This window comes from Pan paniscus, chromosome 12 (assembly GCF_029289425.2).
Source record: "Pan paniscus chromosome 12, NHGRI_mPanPan1-v2.0_pri, whole genome shotgun sequence".
Classification (NCBI taxonomy): Eukaryota; Metazoa; Chordata; class Mammalia; order Primates; family Hominidae; genus Pan; species Pan paniscus.
The window spans coordinates 41,732,960-41,747,376 of record NC_073261.2 but is presented as its reverse complement, the minus strand read 5'-3'; the positions used below and the strand labels follow the sequence as shown (position 1 = coordinate 41,747,376).

At 39.7% G+C, this 14,417-nt stretch overlaps 1 protein-coding gene across 1 annotated transcript in view; it reads left to right on the top strand.

Moving 5' to 3' along the window:
• The window catches only part of DNAH6 (dynein axonemal heavy chain 6), a 303,480-nt gene that overhangs the window by 114,060 nt on the left and 175,003 nt on the right, over positions 1–14,417 (top strand). Inside the window, exons 30-33 of the mRNA XM_057301281.1 lie at positions 4,791–4,928; positions 7,498–7,665; positions 10,715–10,863; positions 12,233–12,340. Of these exons, the coding sequence (XP_057157264.1) occupies positions 4,791–4,928; positions 7,498–7,665; positions 10,715–10,863; positions 12,233–12,340 (563 nt within the window). The remainder of the gene's footprint in view (positions 1–4,790; positions 4,929–7,497; positions 7,666–10,714; positions 10,864–12,232; positions 12,341–14,417) is intronic.

Here is a 14,417-nt window from a genome sequence, read left to right as displayed (position 1 = left end):
CCCAGACTGTGGTCTTAAGTACCTTTTCCTACTGAAAGTAACCAGAGCTGATTCTAGGTCTGGGGCAGGAAATGCATAAAATGAGCCTGCAACATCCTGTCCTATCTGAAATAGCCACAACAAAATACCAAAAATTGATGTGACCATATCAATAATCAGAATGTTACTAAAGAGGATCTCATTGACCAAAGATGGGACAATGCAAGAATGATAATAATAACTGGAATGGATCAAAACACATAAAACATTTTTAAATTCATGAATATACAATGATTAACCAAAAAATGTAAAACAAAAAACTCATTGATTACCTTAGAGGTTTCCAGGGAAACAACTTATTTGAAAAATTGATAAAGAAAAAGAATTAAGTATTTATCCTGCCTTTGCTGTGGACTGTTTTTTGGGGTAATAAAAAAGTTGATGAGGAAAAATTTTTATAGAATAATCACAACTAATAAATGCAGAAGGGATGATAACATTAGAAATTACTATTTTGCAACCTTCAAAAAATAATATATCTAGCAATGGCCATCATTGCTAAAACCACTAAAGACTAATTGGAAAATTTATAATGGACGAATCAGGCTAGTAATCCATTGATCACAATTTTGACAATCAAAAAATATATATCTCCTGTTATAATATACAAGCTATGAATTATTCCTGTTCAAAAAAAAATTAAACTTCAACCTAATGAATCTAATGGAGTCTCTAGATTTAAATACCAGTTTTCAAGAAGTACAGGTGTATGAGATAAAGGACCATGTTAACACCACAAGAATACAATCAGCTAAATATGGAATCAGGGGAATTCTATAGGGAAAATAACTTACAGACCTTCAAAAATAAATTGCATAAAAGAGAGAGGATTCAGGGAACTGCTATAAATTTAAAGAGATTTAAGAGACACAGTAACCAAATGCAATGTTTGTACCTTGCTTGTATCTTTGTCGGAACAAACCAATTGTAAAAGGATAATATCAGTACCATTGAGGACAATTGAACAAGATATTAAGTAATTAATGGGTTTTTCTTTGGGCAGGTTAGCAGTATTGATTTGGGTAATTTGGGGTTCTTATGTGTTACAGAGTTTATTGTGAAACAATATGATGTCTAGGGTTTGCTTTAAAATAACAAAAAATGTTGGAGAGTATTTTGAAAATAGCAGAATGTTGGTAATTTTAAGCTGGGTGGCATATACCTTCTTTCACCTCTTGTGTATGTTTGAAATTTTTCAAAATAAAAGGTTTTTTTAAAGTAGAAATCATCACAAAATAAAATGATAGAAATAACACCAAAACTTATTTCTAATGGTCAATTAATTGCTACACAATTCATCTCTGAAAAACAAAACAAAACAAAACAATATAGCCCCTGACTGCTCTCCGCTGAGAGCCGACCTGACTCAGACTATTTGCTTCTCCGGTTGAACACAAACAATTTCACAGACCACCAACTACAGACCAGGTCACGATGCATCCATTATGGAATGAGATGCCATAATCGTGTCTGCAAACACACAAGAATGCTGTCCAAACCACAAAAAATAATCTAATATCCCCCTCTCCAGGCTAAGCTGTGTAACTGCTTCACCTTTACCAATGACAGCCTCAGCCTCCTGTATAATGTTATTATGATATCCATCATAAACTTGCCCCTGCTTCCTGCCAGCACCTAATCCACAGTGTTGTGGATTGAATTGTGTCCCCTCAAAATATGTTCAAGTCCTCATGCCTAATATCTGTGAATGTTACCTAATTTGGGCCTTTACGTTTATAAAGACTCAGATGTTTAAAATGAGGCCATACTGGAATTCTACAGGCCCTAATCCAATAACTAACTAGTGCCTTTGTAAGAAGAGAAAAATGTAGATATAGATACACAGAGAGAAGGCAGCCAAGTGAAGATACACAGGAGGTGGAGATCAGAGTGATGCAGTACAAGAAGCCAAGGAATCCCAAGGGTTGCCGGCAACCACTAGAAGCTACCAAGAGGCAAGAAAGAATCCTATCCCCAAGAGCCTTCAGAATGAGCATGGCTTTGTTGATACCTTTATTTCAGACTTCTATCTTCTAGAACTGTGAGAGAATAAATTTCTGCTGCTTTAAGCCCTTCAGTTTATGGCAATTTGTTATAGTAGCTCTTAAAAACTAATAGAGCAAAACCCTTCTTCACTGACCCTTCCCCAGAATTTTCTAACATAAGCCCAAATCCTATGACAAGTCCTCCTAATATCCTTTTACTGAGAGAAATCTTGGTTCCCCACAGAGTGTGGTCTCCCTTGTTGGAACAAGTGGTAAACCCAATTGTGTCTGACTACAGGTGTGTCCTGGTTATCTCTGGCCTGTAGGCATTGACCCTGTCCTTCACTTCTGTTGAAAACAAAGAATTGGAGATCACCTGACTTGAAAAAGTATTTGTTAACCAGTCAGTCATTGCAAGCATTCCTGCGTTCATGATCAATATTTGGAACTGATCCTTTGTTTGGCACCTGGAGGTTTTTGCATCCTGGGGCCATGCACCACAGTAAGATCTGGTTTGGATAAGAGCAAGGCTGCTAGTATCATCTGCTGAGCCTCTACACCTGTGGCACGCGTTCACCAAGTCACCAGCCGTGTCAGGGCTGGATTTCAAACCCCCCACTCTCCTCCTCAGCCAGGCACAAACTGCAGAGCCAGGAGTGGCAGAGAAAGAGGGTCATTTTTGAAGAGCAAACGGAAATGAAGAACCACCATGACCACAGACATGCTCTCAAAGAGAAAAATATTAGCAAAGAGTCTGTGTCACAGATCAAGATCTGGAATTTTCTTTGTTACTTCCTTTAAAACTGTTCAAAAGTATCCCTTGGGAAGTCTCCACGTATGCCAGGACTTACATGTATGCTAAGTATGAAGACCATTCCTCTACAATATGGAAGCATTCTGCAGCTTTGTTGTACAGAACACCAACTTAGTCTTTAGTCCTGTCCATGCTATCATTCCATGCATTCATTCAACTTCTCTTACCTTGGCTATATTATTACTAATTTCCAGGGACTGTTTCTTATCTCTGACTAATCCCTTTTTTTAGGGTATCTTGTTTTATTTTAGGAATGTGTTTCCCTCCCAGATCTCTCTGAGGATTCCATTTCAATTTTGTAAAATTACTTTCTGTTCCCTAAATTATCTCCACTTTCTCCAAAGTTGCCCGTTAGTTTATTCTTCTCATTCTTTCTCCTTCTTGAATCTTCACCTATTGGTTCATAAGTATAGATGAAGGACTAATTTAATTAGTGTAAACAGCTTGTTTCCCCCAAATGCCCCTTCCTTGAATGAAAGAACTACCAAGAGCTCTGTGGAAGTATAGAATGTGTGGCCAGCAGGCTTCTCCATAGAATGTATGCACACAGAGCAGCCAGTAAGTGAGAAAGCCCACATCGAATGCCAAATAATAAGGGTTTTCCTTCTAAAGTAGTACATTTCAGTGGGTTTCACTTTCTTTTATTATTTTTGAATCTCGGCGACTGAAGTGGAAGTCTGGAACCATCTTTCTCTCCTTGTCTCTGCTTTCCTTATCTCCCAAGCCTGATATCGTCTCCCAGTATCTCCTAATATTAATATCTCCCCAAGGCAGATCTCCCCCTTTGCTTATGAGGCAGTCCTTCATTTTAGCCTGTTGGGGATCTCAGCACTAAAATCTCAAGAGCCCTGTTTACTCTGCTTGGGGTGAGAGGAAGGGAGAACAGAGAGAGGAAGGACCCATAAACCCAATCATTCCAAGTGTGGATCTTTGCCTCATTTCCAAATATTTCTCTAGGGCCTGTGTCTGCTTTGCTGCATGTATGTATTCATGTTGCATGAATTGCAACTTGTGTATATTGATATTGGGTTTGGAGTTTCTTAGAGACCTCATGATGGGCATTACTCTTCTCCCTCTGTTTTGGGGCTGCAATTCTCCCTTCTCAGTTGAACAGTCTGTTTCCCTGTGCTTTCCATATTCCAGCTTTTTTTTTTTTCAAAACCTTCTTCCTGCTGGCTTCCCTTTCCATTATGTTTTTATCAAGCAGGTACAGGTATAAGTGTGGTCACAGAAAAGGAGAGAGATATGCACACAGATCTATCAGCCTTTCTGTGATTTGTGGGAATCGGAGGAAGGGGGGAAGTAGTATGTGTTCAGTTGACCACCTTGAAATTTAAAACCACTAGTTCTATTACTAAAGAGATAGATATATGGTATAATGCAAGATTTATACACATGCTTAACCAATATCTCAAGTGCCCAAAAGAAATGCCACACTTTAGATGGTACATTCTTATTTTCCTCCACCATTAGGATTCTGCTGTAGAAGAAATTAAGAATCACTGCTATAATCTGCACAGCTATGCCTTCTGCTCAGTAGTCCTTGTGTGTGTTTGCCATGTAGAATACCTTCTAAAGACAATGAAAGCTTCCATTAGTAAAATTTTTCAAGTTTTTTTAAAGTCCTTAAGTTTGTATGTTCCATGTGTTAAACTATTTGAGAATCTGTCAAGTATTTGCAGAGGTGAGTGGAGGTTATAAACAAGAAGGAAAATTGGTCAGATTGTCATTTTGTTTAAAAATAAAACAGATTCAAATCACTTAGAGAGACTCAAAAACATATTTCCTCTTGTAGAAAAGTGTTTACTTCTGACATAGACCAGTATTCACATAAAACTATTGCTTATTTGCAGATACCACCTCTTTTTTCTTTAATATTTCAGCTCAGAATTTAATTTTTGAAGGAGCTGAACTACACAATACAAAGTTGAACTGCTTTATTTTGATTTCAGATGATGGGGCGCTTCTTCAGTGGCTTGGCACAGTCAGGGGCCTGGTGCTGCTTTGATGAATTTAATCGAATTGATATAGAAGTTCTGTCCGTCATTGCGCAGCAACTCATTACCATTAGGAACGCCAAAGCGGCAAAGGTAAGGCACTGGGCAATCGACTTTCAAGGTAGCAATCCTTAAATTTGTCATTAACTCACAGAATGATACATTTTAGGAAGGAGATGCTAAAAATGTTAGGGAGGAATCCTGGGGAGCCCAAGGGGACCTTGGCTCTCCAGAGCTCACTGGACTAGAAAATCCAAGGAATATGGTGCCAGATGAAGATACTGAGTGGTCCTGTTATTTAAAATTTGTTTCAGCCCCTTATTAGCATGTCTCTAGAGAAGGGATTTCATATTCAGAAGCTGATGGCAGTGAAGGTTGGGACCAAGTCTCTACCACTCTGTGTTGACCTTTGGAGATCTGGTCACAATGGGCAGCACTGGTGTTCAGCCTCTAGAAACCAAAACAGCACTGCTCCAAGCCCTGTGAGGGCCCCCACTACTCCCTTGGCCCTTTCGGAAGAGCCCCAGACCTCCTCTCGATCCACCAATAAGGGTTCATCCTGGCACAGCACGGGGGACTCTGGACTCAGCTCTAGCTCCAGAGGCAGAGGCTATCTCATTGGAAGGTGTCCTGATAAGAGTTGTTAAATATTTTGATTATCGCCCTCTGCAAAAAAGCGAATTACAGAACAAATAAAAAGAAATCATGACTTGGACTATAGTGAGCTACTAAATTGTGTAAGTCATTGTGGTATGTGCTCACACTTATTTCATCTTACACCAAATCTATGTGAAGTATATGTCATTTCCCCCAAGGTGATAGGTGAAAAGAATTCAAAGTTAAAAAAATATTTTCATAGACACCAAAAATTATTAGACTCTAAAGTCTAAGCTCCCTTATCTGTACTCCCTCTTGTTCCCGCATACTCTGGGGAGGCCTATATTAAACACAAGATCTTTAAATACAGAGATAGCATAGTCTATATTGTGCAAGTTATTATCATCTGGCTGAGCAATTCACTGAAAGCAAAGTATATGGAGTAAGGGGACAGGGACCAGAGAGAGTAGAGGCAGGATTGAAGCTTTGCCCACTGGAGAGCAGCTACATGAGGACAGAGGAGACAGGAGAGCATCTGCAAATAACCAGCCTCGCCCTGAAGCTGCCAGTGCCATGAGACAGTTGGAGTGGGGTATACTGTTTAGAATAGATAAACTAAACCACAGAAATTGAGAGGTTTGCTAGCACAAGCAACCATTCAGCAGCAGCAGAAATGGTCTCCAGTTGTACCATGCATTCTCTCCTCCAGGCTGTGGCACATCACCTTACTCCATCCTGGTCTTCCCTGTATTCCTCATGTCTGTTGATAGCATCTTCATCTAGTGGCCCAACTAGAAACCTGGAACTCACCTTGGATTTGACCCATCACTATTAATCCCAGAATCTAAGCCATCACCAAGTCTTGTTAATTTTATCTGCTAGATGCCTCTCCTCCCCACTTACACCTCTTGAATTCTGGCTCTCGTTATGTCCCTAATGATCATTCCTTACTGGTCTCCCTGTCTGTAGCCTGTCCAACCTCTCTGCTGCCAATTTTGATCCTATCACTCTGCTTCCCCCCAAACATGGGACAAAATCTAAATTCCTTAGTTTAGTGTGCAGGACTCCTGATGCTCAGGCCCAGCCTAGCTATGCTTTCTGGAACTTTGCCCTTTAGCAAAGTAAATTGCTCGTCATTTCCGGAACATGCAGTGTTGTTTCTTGCTCCTGCTCCCTTTTCCTGGAATGGCTGCCCCTGTTCCTCCACCTGAAACATCCTTCTTCCTTCTTCAGGTCCCAAGCAGGTTGTCTACTACCCCCATGGGCTTTGCACACACCTGCACTGTAGTATGTGTTGCACTGTGTGGTCATGGTTTCCAGGTTGATTGCAGTCAGCAAGCCTGGGAGTTTCTGGAGATCTCAAGAGTGAGACTCCTTCAGCTGTGTGCCTCCATGCCTCACCTATTGCCTCACCTGCAACAGGTGCTCAACAAGTGTTTGCTGTTAAGTAAAAGTGAAGGGGTGGTGACAAAAACAGTGACAGTGGGGCCTCAACAACTCAGACTAAGATTAAGTTGGAATTCCTTGGGGAATACCAGAAAGTGGGAGTGGAGAAGGTTTAATGGTCAGTAAGTTTAAGATGAATTTAAAATTAGTGGGGCGTGGCGGGGTGTGCCTGTGGTCCCAGCTACTTGGCAGGCTGAGGTGTGAGGTGGAAGGATTGCTTGAGCCTGAGATGTCAAGGCTGCAGTGAGCTCTGATCATGCCACTTGCACCCCAACCTGGGAGATAAAGCAAGACCCTGTCTCAAAAAAAAAAAAATAGAAAGTTGAATTGAAGAGGCTCAGTAAATGTTCAGACCTAGAAGATTTCAGGACTTGGCTAGGAAGGAAGAGACAGTTTGGGCAAGTCAGGTGCAGGGAGACAGAAATCAGGAAACACAGAGCCCAGAAGAGATTGGAAGTAGACAGGACAGAATCAGAAATGTTCCCTGTTGTCCAACAATGGTATTCAGTAGTCTTTGCTTTAGTGCTTCATTACATGAGTCTTGTATTCGAGTAATAATTAGGTGAAAAATTTTACAAGTGTCTGGAAGAGTGTTAACTTATATTTTATCTTCGAACAGCTCTCTAGATTCATGTTTGAGGGGCGGGAAATAAAGTTGGTGATGACTTGTGCAGCCTTCATCACAATGAATCCTGGCTATGCAGGGAGAACTGAATTGCCAGATAATTTGAAAGCCCTGTTTAGACCATTTGCGATGATGGTTCCAAATTATGCCTTGATTGCAGAGGTGAGCATCACATTATAAAGCAGCAGAAATGTAAACTTATTTCTTTTATTTACCATTCGATTCTATCAAGGTAGAAAGTTTCCTTTATGAATGCCCCTATTAATGGTTACACATTATTAAGTGTAGATATGATTGTTATCACGTGGAATGTTAAGTTCTGCATGTTTGTTTGTTTACTGCTATAGCCATAATACCCAAAATGGTATCTGGAATATAATAGGCCCCTAAAACTGGAAAGAATCAATGAGTTAATTAACCAGTTCATTGGGGTTTTTCAGTTCCTCTCTAGGAATTAAAATGTCTGGATTCATTACAAAAACAGATTATTTTTATTTCTCATTGCACATTATTTTTTACTGGAGTCAAGGGATGCTGAGTAGAAGCCTCCTCACTATGAAGTGGTTGGAGATTGGTTTATAAGTATGTATCAACTTAGTCAAAAAATAGTAATCATTAACAAATTATTTATAATCATGTTTGTTTTTTCTGTATCTACTTAGGCATCTTTCTATTTAAACTGGCTTTAAATAGCCAAGAATTTAAATGCTAGCCAAAAATTGATGTATTTGGCCAAGCACAGTGGCTCAGGCCTGTAATCCCAGCACTTTGGGAGACCAAAGTGGGAGGATCGCTTGAGTCCAGGAGTTAGAGACCAGCCTGGGCAATGTGGTGAAATCCCATCCCTACCAAAAATATAAATATTAGCCAGTCTCATAACCCAGTCTCAAAATAAATAAATAAATATTTAATTAGTTAAAAATAAAATAGTTTTTTAAAAAGAATTGATATATTCACATTTTGTACTTTTTTACAAAAGAGAAACAGGGTCTCACTATGCTACCCAGGCTGGAACTAAATGGAGGTCAAGCAATCCTCCCACCTCAGCCTCTGAGTAGTTGGGACTGCAGGTACATGACACTATATCCAGCTAAATTTTATACGTATTTTTCATGGCACTTTTTATTGAGGTATAATTTATACACAATAAAGAGCACAGCTCACAGGGTGCAGCTCAGTGAATTCTTACACATGCATTCATCTGTGTGACCACCAAGACCAAAATATAAGGCATTTTTAGGACTCCAGAAGACCCCTTGTGTGCTCCATGCTGCATTTCATAACAAGGGACACTACCCCTTTAGGATGGAATTTCTCAGAAAGCACAGATCACTCCTTTGGCTAATAAATTCCTGTGATAACAGCTAATTTTAAATATTCTTCTATGTGAAATAAAAGTAATTGCTTAAGAATAGAGTAGACTGTGCCAAATCCTATCATTAGAAAAATTACAACCTATATTAGGGTATTAGGTCTTTCTTGCATTGCCATAAAGAAATACCTGAGACTGGGTAATTTATGAAGAAAAGAGGTTTAATTGGCTCATGGTTCTGCAGGCTGTACAGGAAGTGTGGTGCTAGCATCTACTTGGTTTCTAGGGTGGCCTTAAGGAGATTTTACTCATGGTGGAAGGTGAAGTGGGAGCAGGCACTGTGCATGGTGAAAACAGAAACAAGAGAGAAAGAGTGGGTGAGGGGGTGCCCCACACTTTTAAATGACCAGATCTCAGAACTCAGTTACTATTGCAAAGCAGCACCAAGCCATGAGGGATCAAGGATCCACCCCCATGACCCAGACACCTCCCATCAGCCCCCACCTTCAGCACTGGGAATTATAATCCAATGTGAGATTTGGGCTGGGATAAACATCCAAACTATGTCAATTAGTATAATGCTTACAGCAGCTCAGGGGTCCCCCATACCCACTGTGGGCATGGTGGGGTGGGGGGCAGTTAGGACAGGTAGTATCTTTACTCTTGACCCTCTCTACAAACAGGGACAATAAATGACTTGCTCATTGTCCCAACCTGGTAGGAAGAAAACCAGGTTTAGAGTCCAGTCCAACATGTTTTCCACATCTCATGCTTTGTCCTGTTGTTATAGTACTCAGTAATGGATTGGACGAATTTGAAAGTCTAGTCTTCTGAGTGCTATCCCTATTATTTTTAGAGTTTAAATGAATTAGATTCTGTTGTCAGTAATTTTTTTTTTTTTTTTTTGAGAAAGAGTCTGGCTCTGTCACCCAGGCTGGAGTGCAATGGCACGATCTCGGCTCACTGCAACCTCCATCTCCCAGGTTTAAACAAGTCTCCTACCTCAGCCTCCCAAGTAGCTGAGATTACAGGCTCCTGCCACCATGCCTGACTAATTTTTTGTATTTTTAGTAGAGATGGGGTTTCACCATGTTGGTCAGGCTGATCTCAAATTCCTGACCTCAAGTGACTCACCCATCTCGATCTCCCAAAGTGCTGGGATTACAGGTGTGAGCCACTGCACCCAGCCTGTTAGTAAATATTTTTAATCACCTACTGTGTGCAGAGCACTGTGCTAATCAGCAGGGATAGGGCAGTAAACAAAACAGACACCAGTAAGAACTCTGCGTCATTCTAAATTCTGCATCTGAGGCCAACTGCAGTGTTTCAGGCAGATTATAAATAGAAAAAAGGGTCTGCTTCCAGCTCCACTGTCAGAGACACTAAGCATCATCTGATTAATTTAACCAAGGATGCAGAAACTTGTCAGAAGAAAGGCAGAGGAGAGGCTGACAATCTTTGCATGGCTTCCCTTGACTCCTCGGGAAAGTAAGGAAGCTGGTGGTAATCACTCTCCACTAGGGTGGTGTTCCTGTCAGATCAGAGAAGCTCAGTTCTTGGTTTTGTACTTGGGCCTAATGACACCATCCAACTTTCATGATGGGAACATTTTCAAAAGCTGGGCTTTTCTGTTCCTTGAACCAAATGTCCCCAAAGCTACATCTTCATCTACACATGGAAAACAGAATCAGTGCCTAGGTATCCCCATACAATATTCTGCCTTCCCGTTTCCTGTGGCACAGAAAGCCTTTTTCCCTTCAATCTTTATGTTTCTTGATTAAAAGACATAACAACTTGGAAAGTATAATGTTTAGAGTCAATTTTGACTATGTTGGTATCATGCTAATACATTGTTATCAACACAATATAATAAGCATTGCATTATTTTTTCTATTCTAGGTAATTCTATATTCTGAAGGATTTGAATCCAGTAAAATATTAGCAAGAAAAATGACTCAGATGTATAAGCTTTGCAGTGAGCAGCTGTCTCAGCAGGACCACTACGACTTTGGCATGAGAGCTGTGAAGTCTGTCCTGGTCATGGCTGGGTAAGAAACCAAAGTAGTCAAGAGTGAAATCCCAAACCATGTGATCAAATGCATTAAATGGGTAACTCAGGAAAGGCTCTCAGAGAGTAAGTGATTAATAAATGTTGGCTGCTGCTGTTGTCATCATTCTTACCTTGACACTCCATGAGAGATTGACACAGGCTCTCTCTCCTTATCCTATGACAGTTCTTCACTGTGAGTCCTAACATGGTTGTCCTCGACGGAAAATGATCCCCAGCTAGGCTTAGGATAACATTCACTTCCCCTGAACTCAAATTCAAACATTGGTCTTTTGTGTACAAAAACCTTTACCACCATAAGATGGTATGACTAGACTTAAAAGACACACAGTGTGTTATGCATATGCAACAAAGCCAGTCATACTTGTTGCCTGAGAAAGCCTCAGGAGTTTAAAGAAACTTCGTAATTCCAATTCAGTTCAGCTTATGTCTTAGATTTCACCTCTGTCTTTATAACGTGGCCCAAGCCTAAGCTTCTTTCTAGTATCTAGTAAAGAAAGAGTCTTTCCTCTTCTCAGACCCCACCTTTTCTCTTTATAACTTCTTGAAACTACTGCATCTGGAATCCCCAACTTGTCCAGAGCCTCTGAGGAGACCTATTTTATCTCTAGTCCTTCCTCTCAGGCCATGACTCATTGGCTCAGGTTCTGCACATCCAGGAACCCTCTGCCTGGCTCCTGCATCACTGGGCTCTGCACGAATCTCCCTGCACTTTCCTACCCTCTGTTCTATCTTTTAACCTCTCAGATATAGTATGTCCCCTCTTTACAGGATGGCCATTTAAGGACTAGGAATACTAAGAACTTGAGATACACTTGCACCGAAGGAGCACAACTACAGTCCAGTGGGTCGTAGAGACAGACCAATGTGCAGTCATGTAGCTGCAATGCAGGGAGGGCAGCAACAGGGCTGCACCCACCAGAGGTTCGCTGAGAAGGAGGATAGAGGACAGGAGCTTTCTAGAAAAGGGAGTCACTGGGCTGGGTTTTGCGGGGGAAATAAGAGCAGGCAAAGAACAAGGCAAGATATTCTGGGCAGGGAGAAAAGAAAATCACAGCGATAGGAATCATCATGGTGTATTCAGGGAACTATAAATTCAGGTTGAATAACATCGGGATTGGGGAGGGTGATGAGAAGATGTCCTTGTCATTCTCTCTAAGGCTGCATAGCCATTGCAGGACTTGTCAGTATGCTCTGATGGAGATGAACGCTGAACACACGAGGGAAAATGATCTTCTCCTTCTAACAGGAATCCTCAGGGGAAGGGCTCTGCCCTCCCCACAGGTTTAGAAAATCATGTTCAACCTTACGTTCTTGTGATATTATCTGAAATATTCCTTTAAATTTAGATCTTTAAAAAGACAAAACCCAGACCTAAATGAAGATGTGGTGTTGATAAGAGCTTTACGAGACTCCAATTTGCCAAAATTTCTAACAGATGATGCTCTTCTGTTCAGGTAAGTTTCTAGACGTTACCAAGTAAAGCATGGCTATCACGTAGAGGCAAATGGTAGTCTTTTCTTCAATTATTTCTTTCTCTAACAAGCTGAAAACTTTCCTATCTTTTCTGGAGAAACTTATTTTGCAGTTTAAGAAATACTCATTTAAAATGAAGATACCAAAGTTTGGGCATAATTACAATCATTTGTGTTTTTTTATCAAAATATTTATCACCAGACTATGTGCTGTACAAATTAGCATTTGGCCATAAGTTCCTGACCTAAGAGAAGTTTCTGACTCAAAAAAAGTCAGACTTGGGGTTTAACATAAATACAATTGCTTTTATCCATTTTGTTGTTTGTTGTTTAGTTTTACATTTCTCCACGTTATACATGTATATAGTTTTAAAAAGAAAATAGTTTCATAAATTAGTCTCATGGAAAGCAACAGTCCCCAGCCTTTCACCAACTCCCACTTCCCAAAGACAATCATTTTCTAACTCTTTTATTTATTTATTCTGCTATCCCCCTCCAAACTTCTTAATACCACATTTATACCATTTCTTTTTCTTTTTTTTTCCTTTTTTGACTTTTTTCAGTGGTTGCCCTTGATTTTGCAATATACATTTACAACTAATCTAAGCCCACTTTCAATTAACACTATACCATTTCATGGGAAGTGTGAGTACCTTATAATAACAATCGTATTTCTCCCTTCTATCCTAATTCCTCCCTCCATTCCTTGTGTCATTGCTGTCATTCATTTTACTTATATATGAGCACACATAAGCACATATATAATATATACATAGGCATATATAATCAAATACATTGTTGCTATAACTATTTTGAACAAACTGTTGTCTGTTAGATCAATTAAGACCAAGAAAAATAAAAATTTTCATTTTACCTTCAATTATTCTGTCTTCCATGCTCTTCCTTTAGGTAGATCAGAGTTTCTGACCTATGTTATTTTTCGTCTCTCTAAAGAACTACTTTTAACTTTCTTGCAAGGCAAGGCTGCTGGCAACAAATTTTCTCAATATTTATTTGTCTGAGAAAGTCTTTATTTCTCCTTCACTTTTGAAGGATAATTTCACAGGGTACAGAATTCTAGGTTGGTGGGGTTTTCCTCATATGTTTCACTCCACTCTCTTCTTGCTTGCATAGTTTCTGAGGAAAAGTCAAATGTAATTCTTATCTTTGCTCATCTATAGGTAAAGTGGGGTTTTTTTTTCCTTCTGGCTTATTTCTATATTTTTTCTTTATCTTTAATTTTCTATGGTTTTAAAATGACCTGCTTCGGTATAATTTTTAGGTATTTATCCTGCTTAGTGTTTTCTGAGTTTCCTGGATCTAAGGTTTGGTGTGTGACATTAATTTGGGGAAATTCTGCCATTATTCTTTCAAATATTTCTTCTGTTTTTTTCTCCCTCTCTTACCCTCTGGTATTCCCACTGCACATGTGGTACTCCTTCTGTAGTTGTACCATGGTTCTTGGGTATTATGTTGCTTTTCCAGTCTTTATTCTCTTTACTTTTCAGTTTCAGAGGTTTCTATTGAGGTATCCTCAAGCTCAGAGATACTTTCCTCAGCTGTGTCCAATCTACTAATAAGCCTATCAAAGGCATTCTTCATCTCTGTTGTAGTGTGCTGGTTTTTATAATTCATTTCTTTTTGCTTCTTTCTTTGGCTTTCCATATCTCTGCTTATATTGCCCAGCTGTTTCTGCATGCTGTCCATTTTATCCATTAAAGCCTTTCACATATTAATCATCATTGTTTTAAATCCCTGTCTGATAATTTCAGCATCCCTCCCATGTCTGGTTCTACTGCTTGCTCTGTCTCTTCAAATTGTGTGTTTTTTTTGTTTTATTTTGTTTGTTTGTTTTTGTTTTTTTGCCTTTTAGTATGCCTCATAATATTTTCTTAATAGCTGGACATGATGTACTGGTTAAAAGGAACTGGGCCAAAAGTAAATTGGCTGTAAGTAATGTAGTGGTAAGGTGCAGCAGGAGGGAAAGTATTCTATTGTCCTAGGATTAGGACTCAGTCTTTTAATGAGCCTATGCCTTTGAACGGTAAGCTTCATAAGT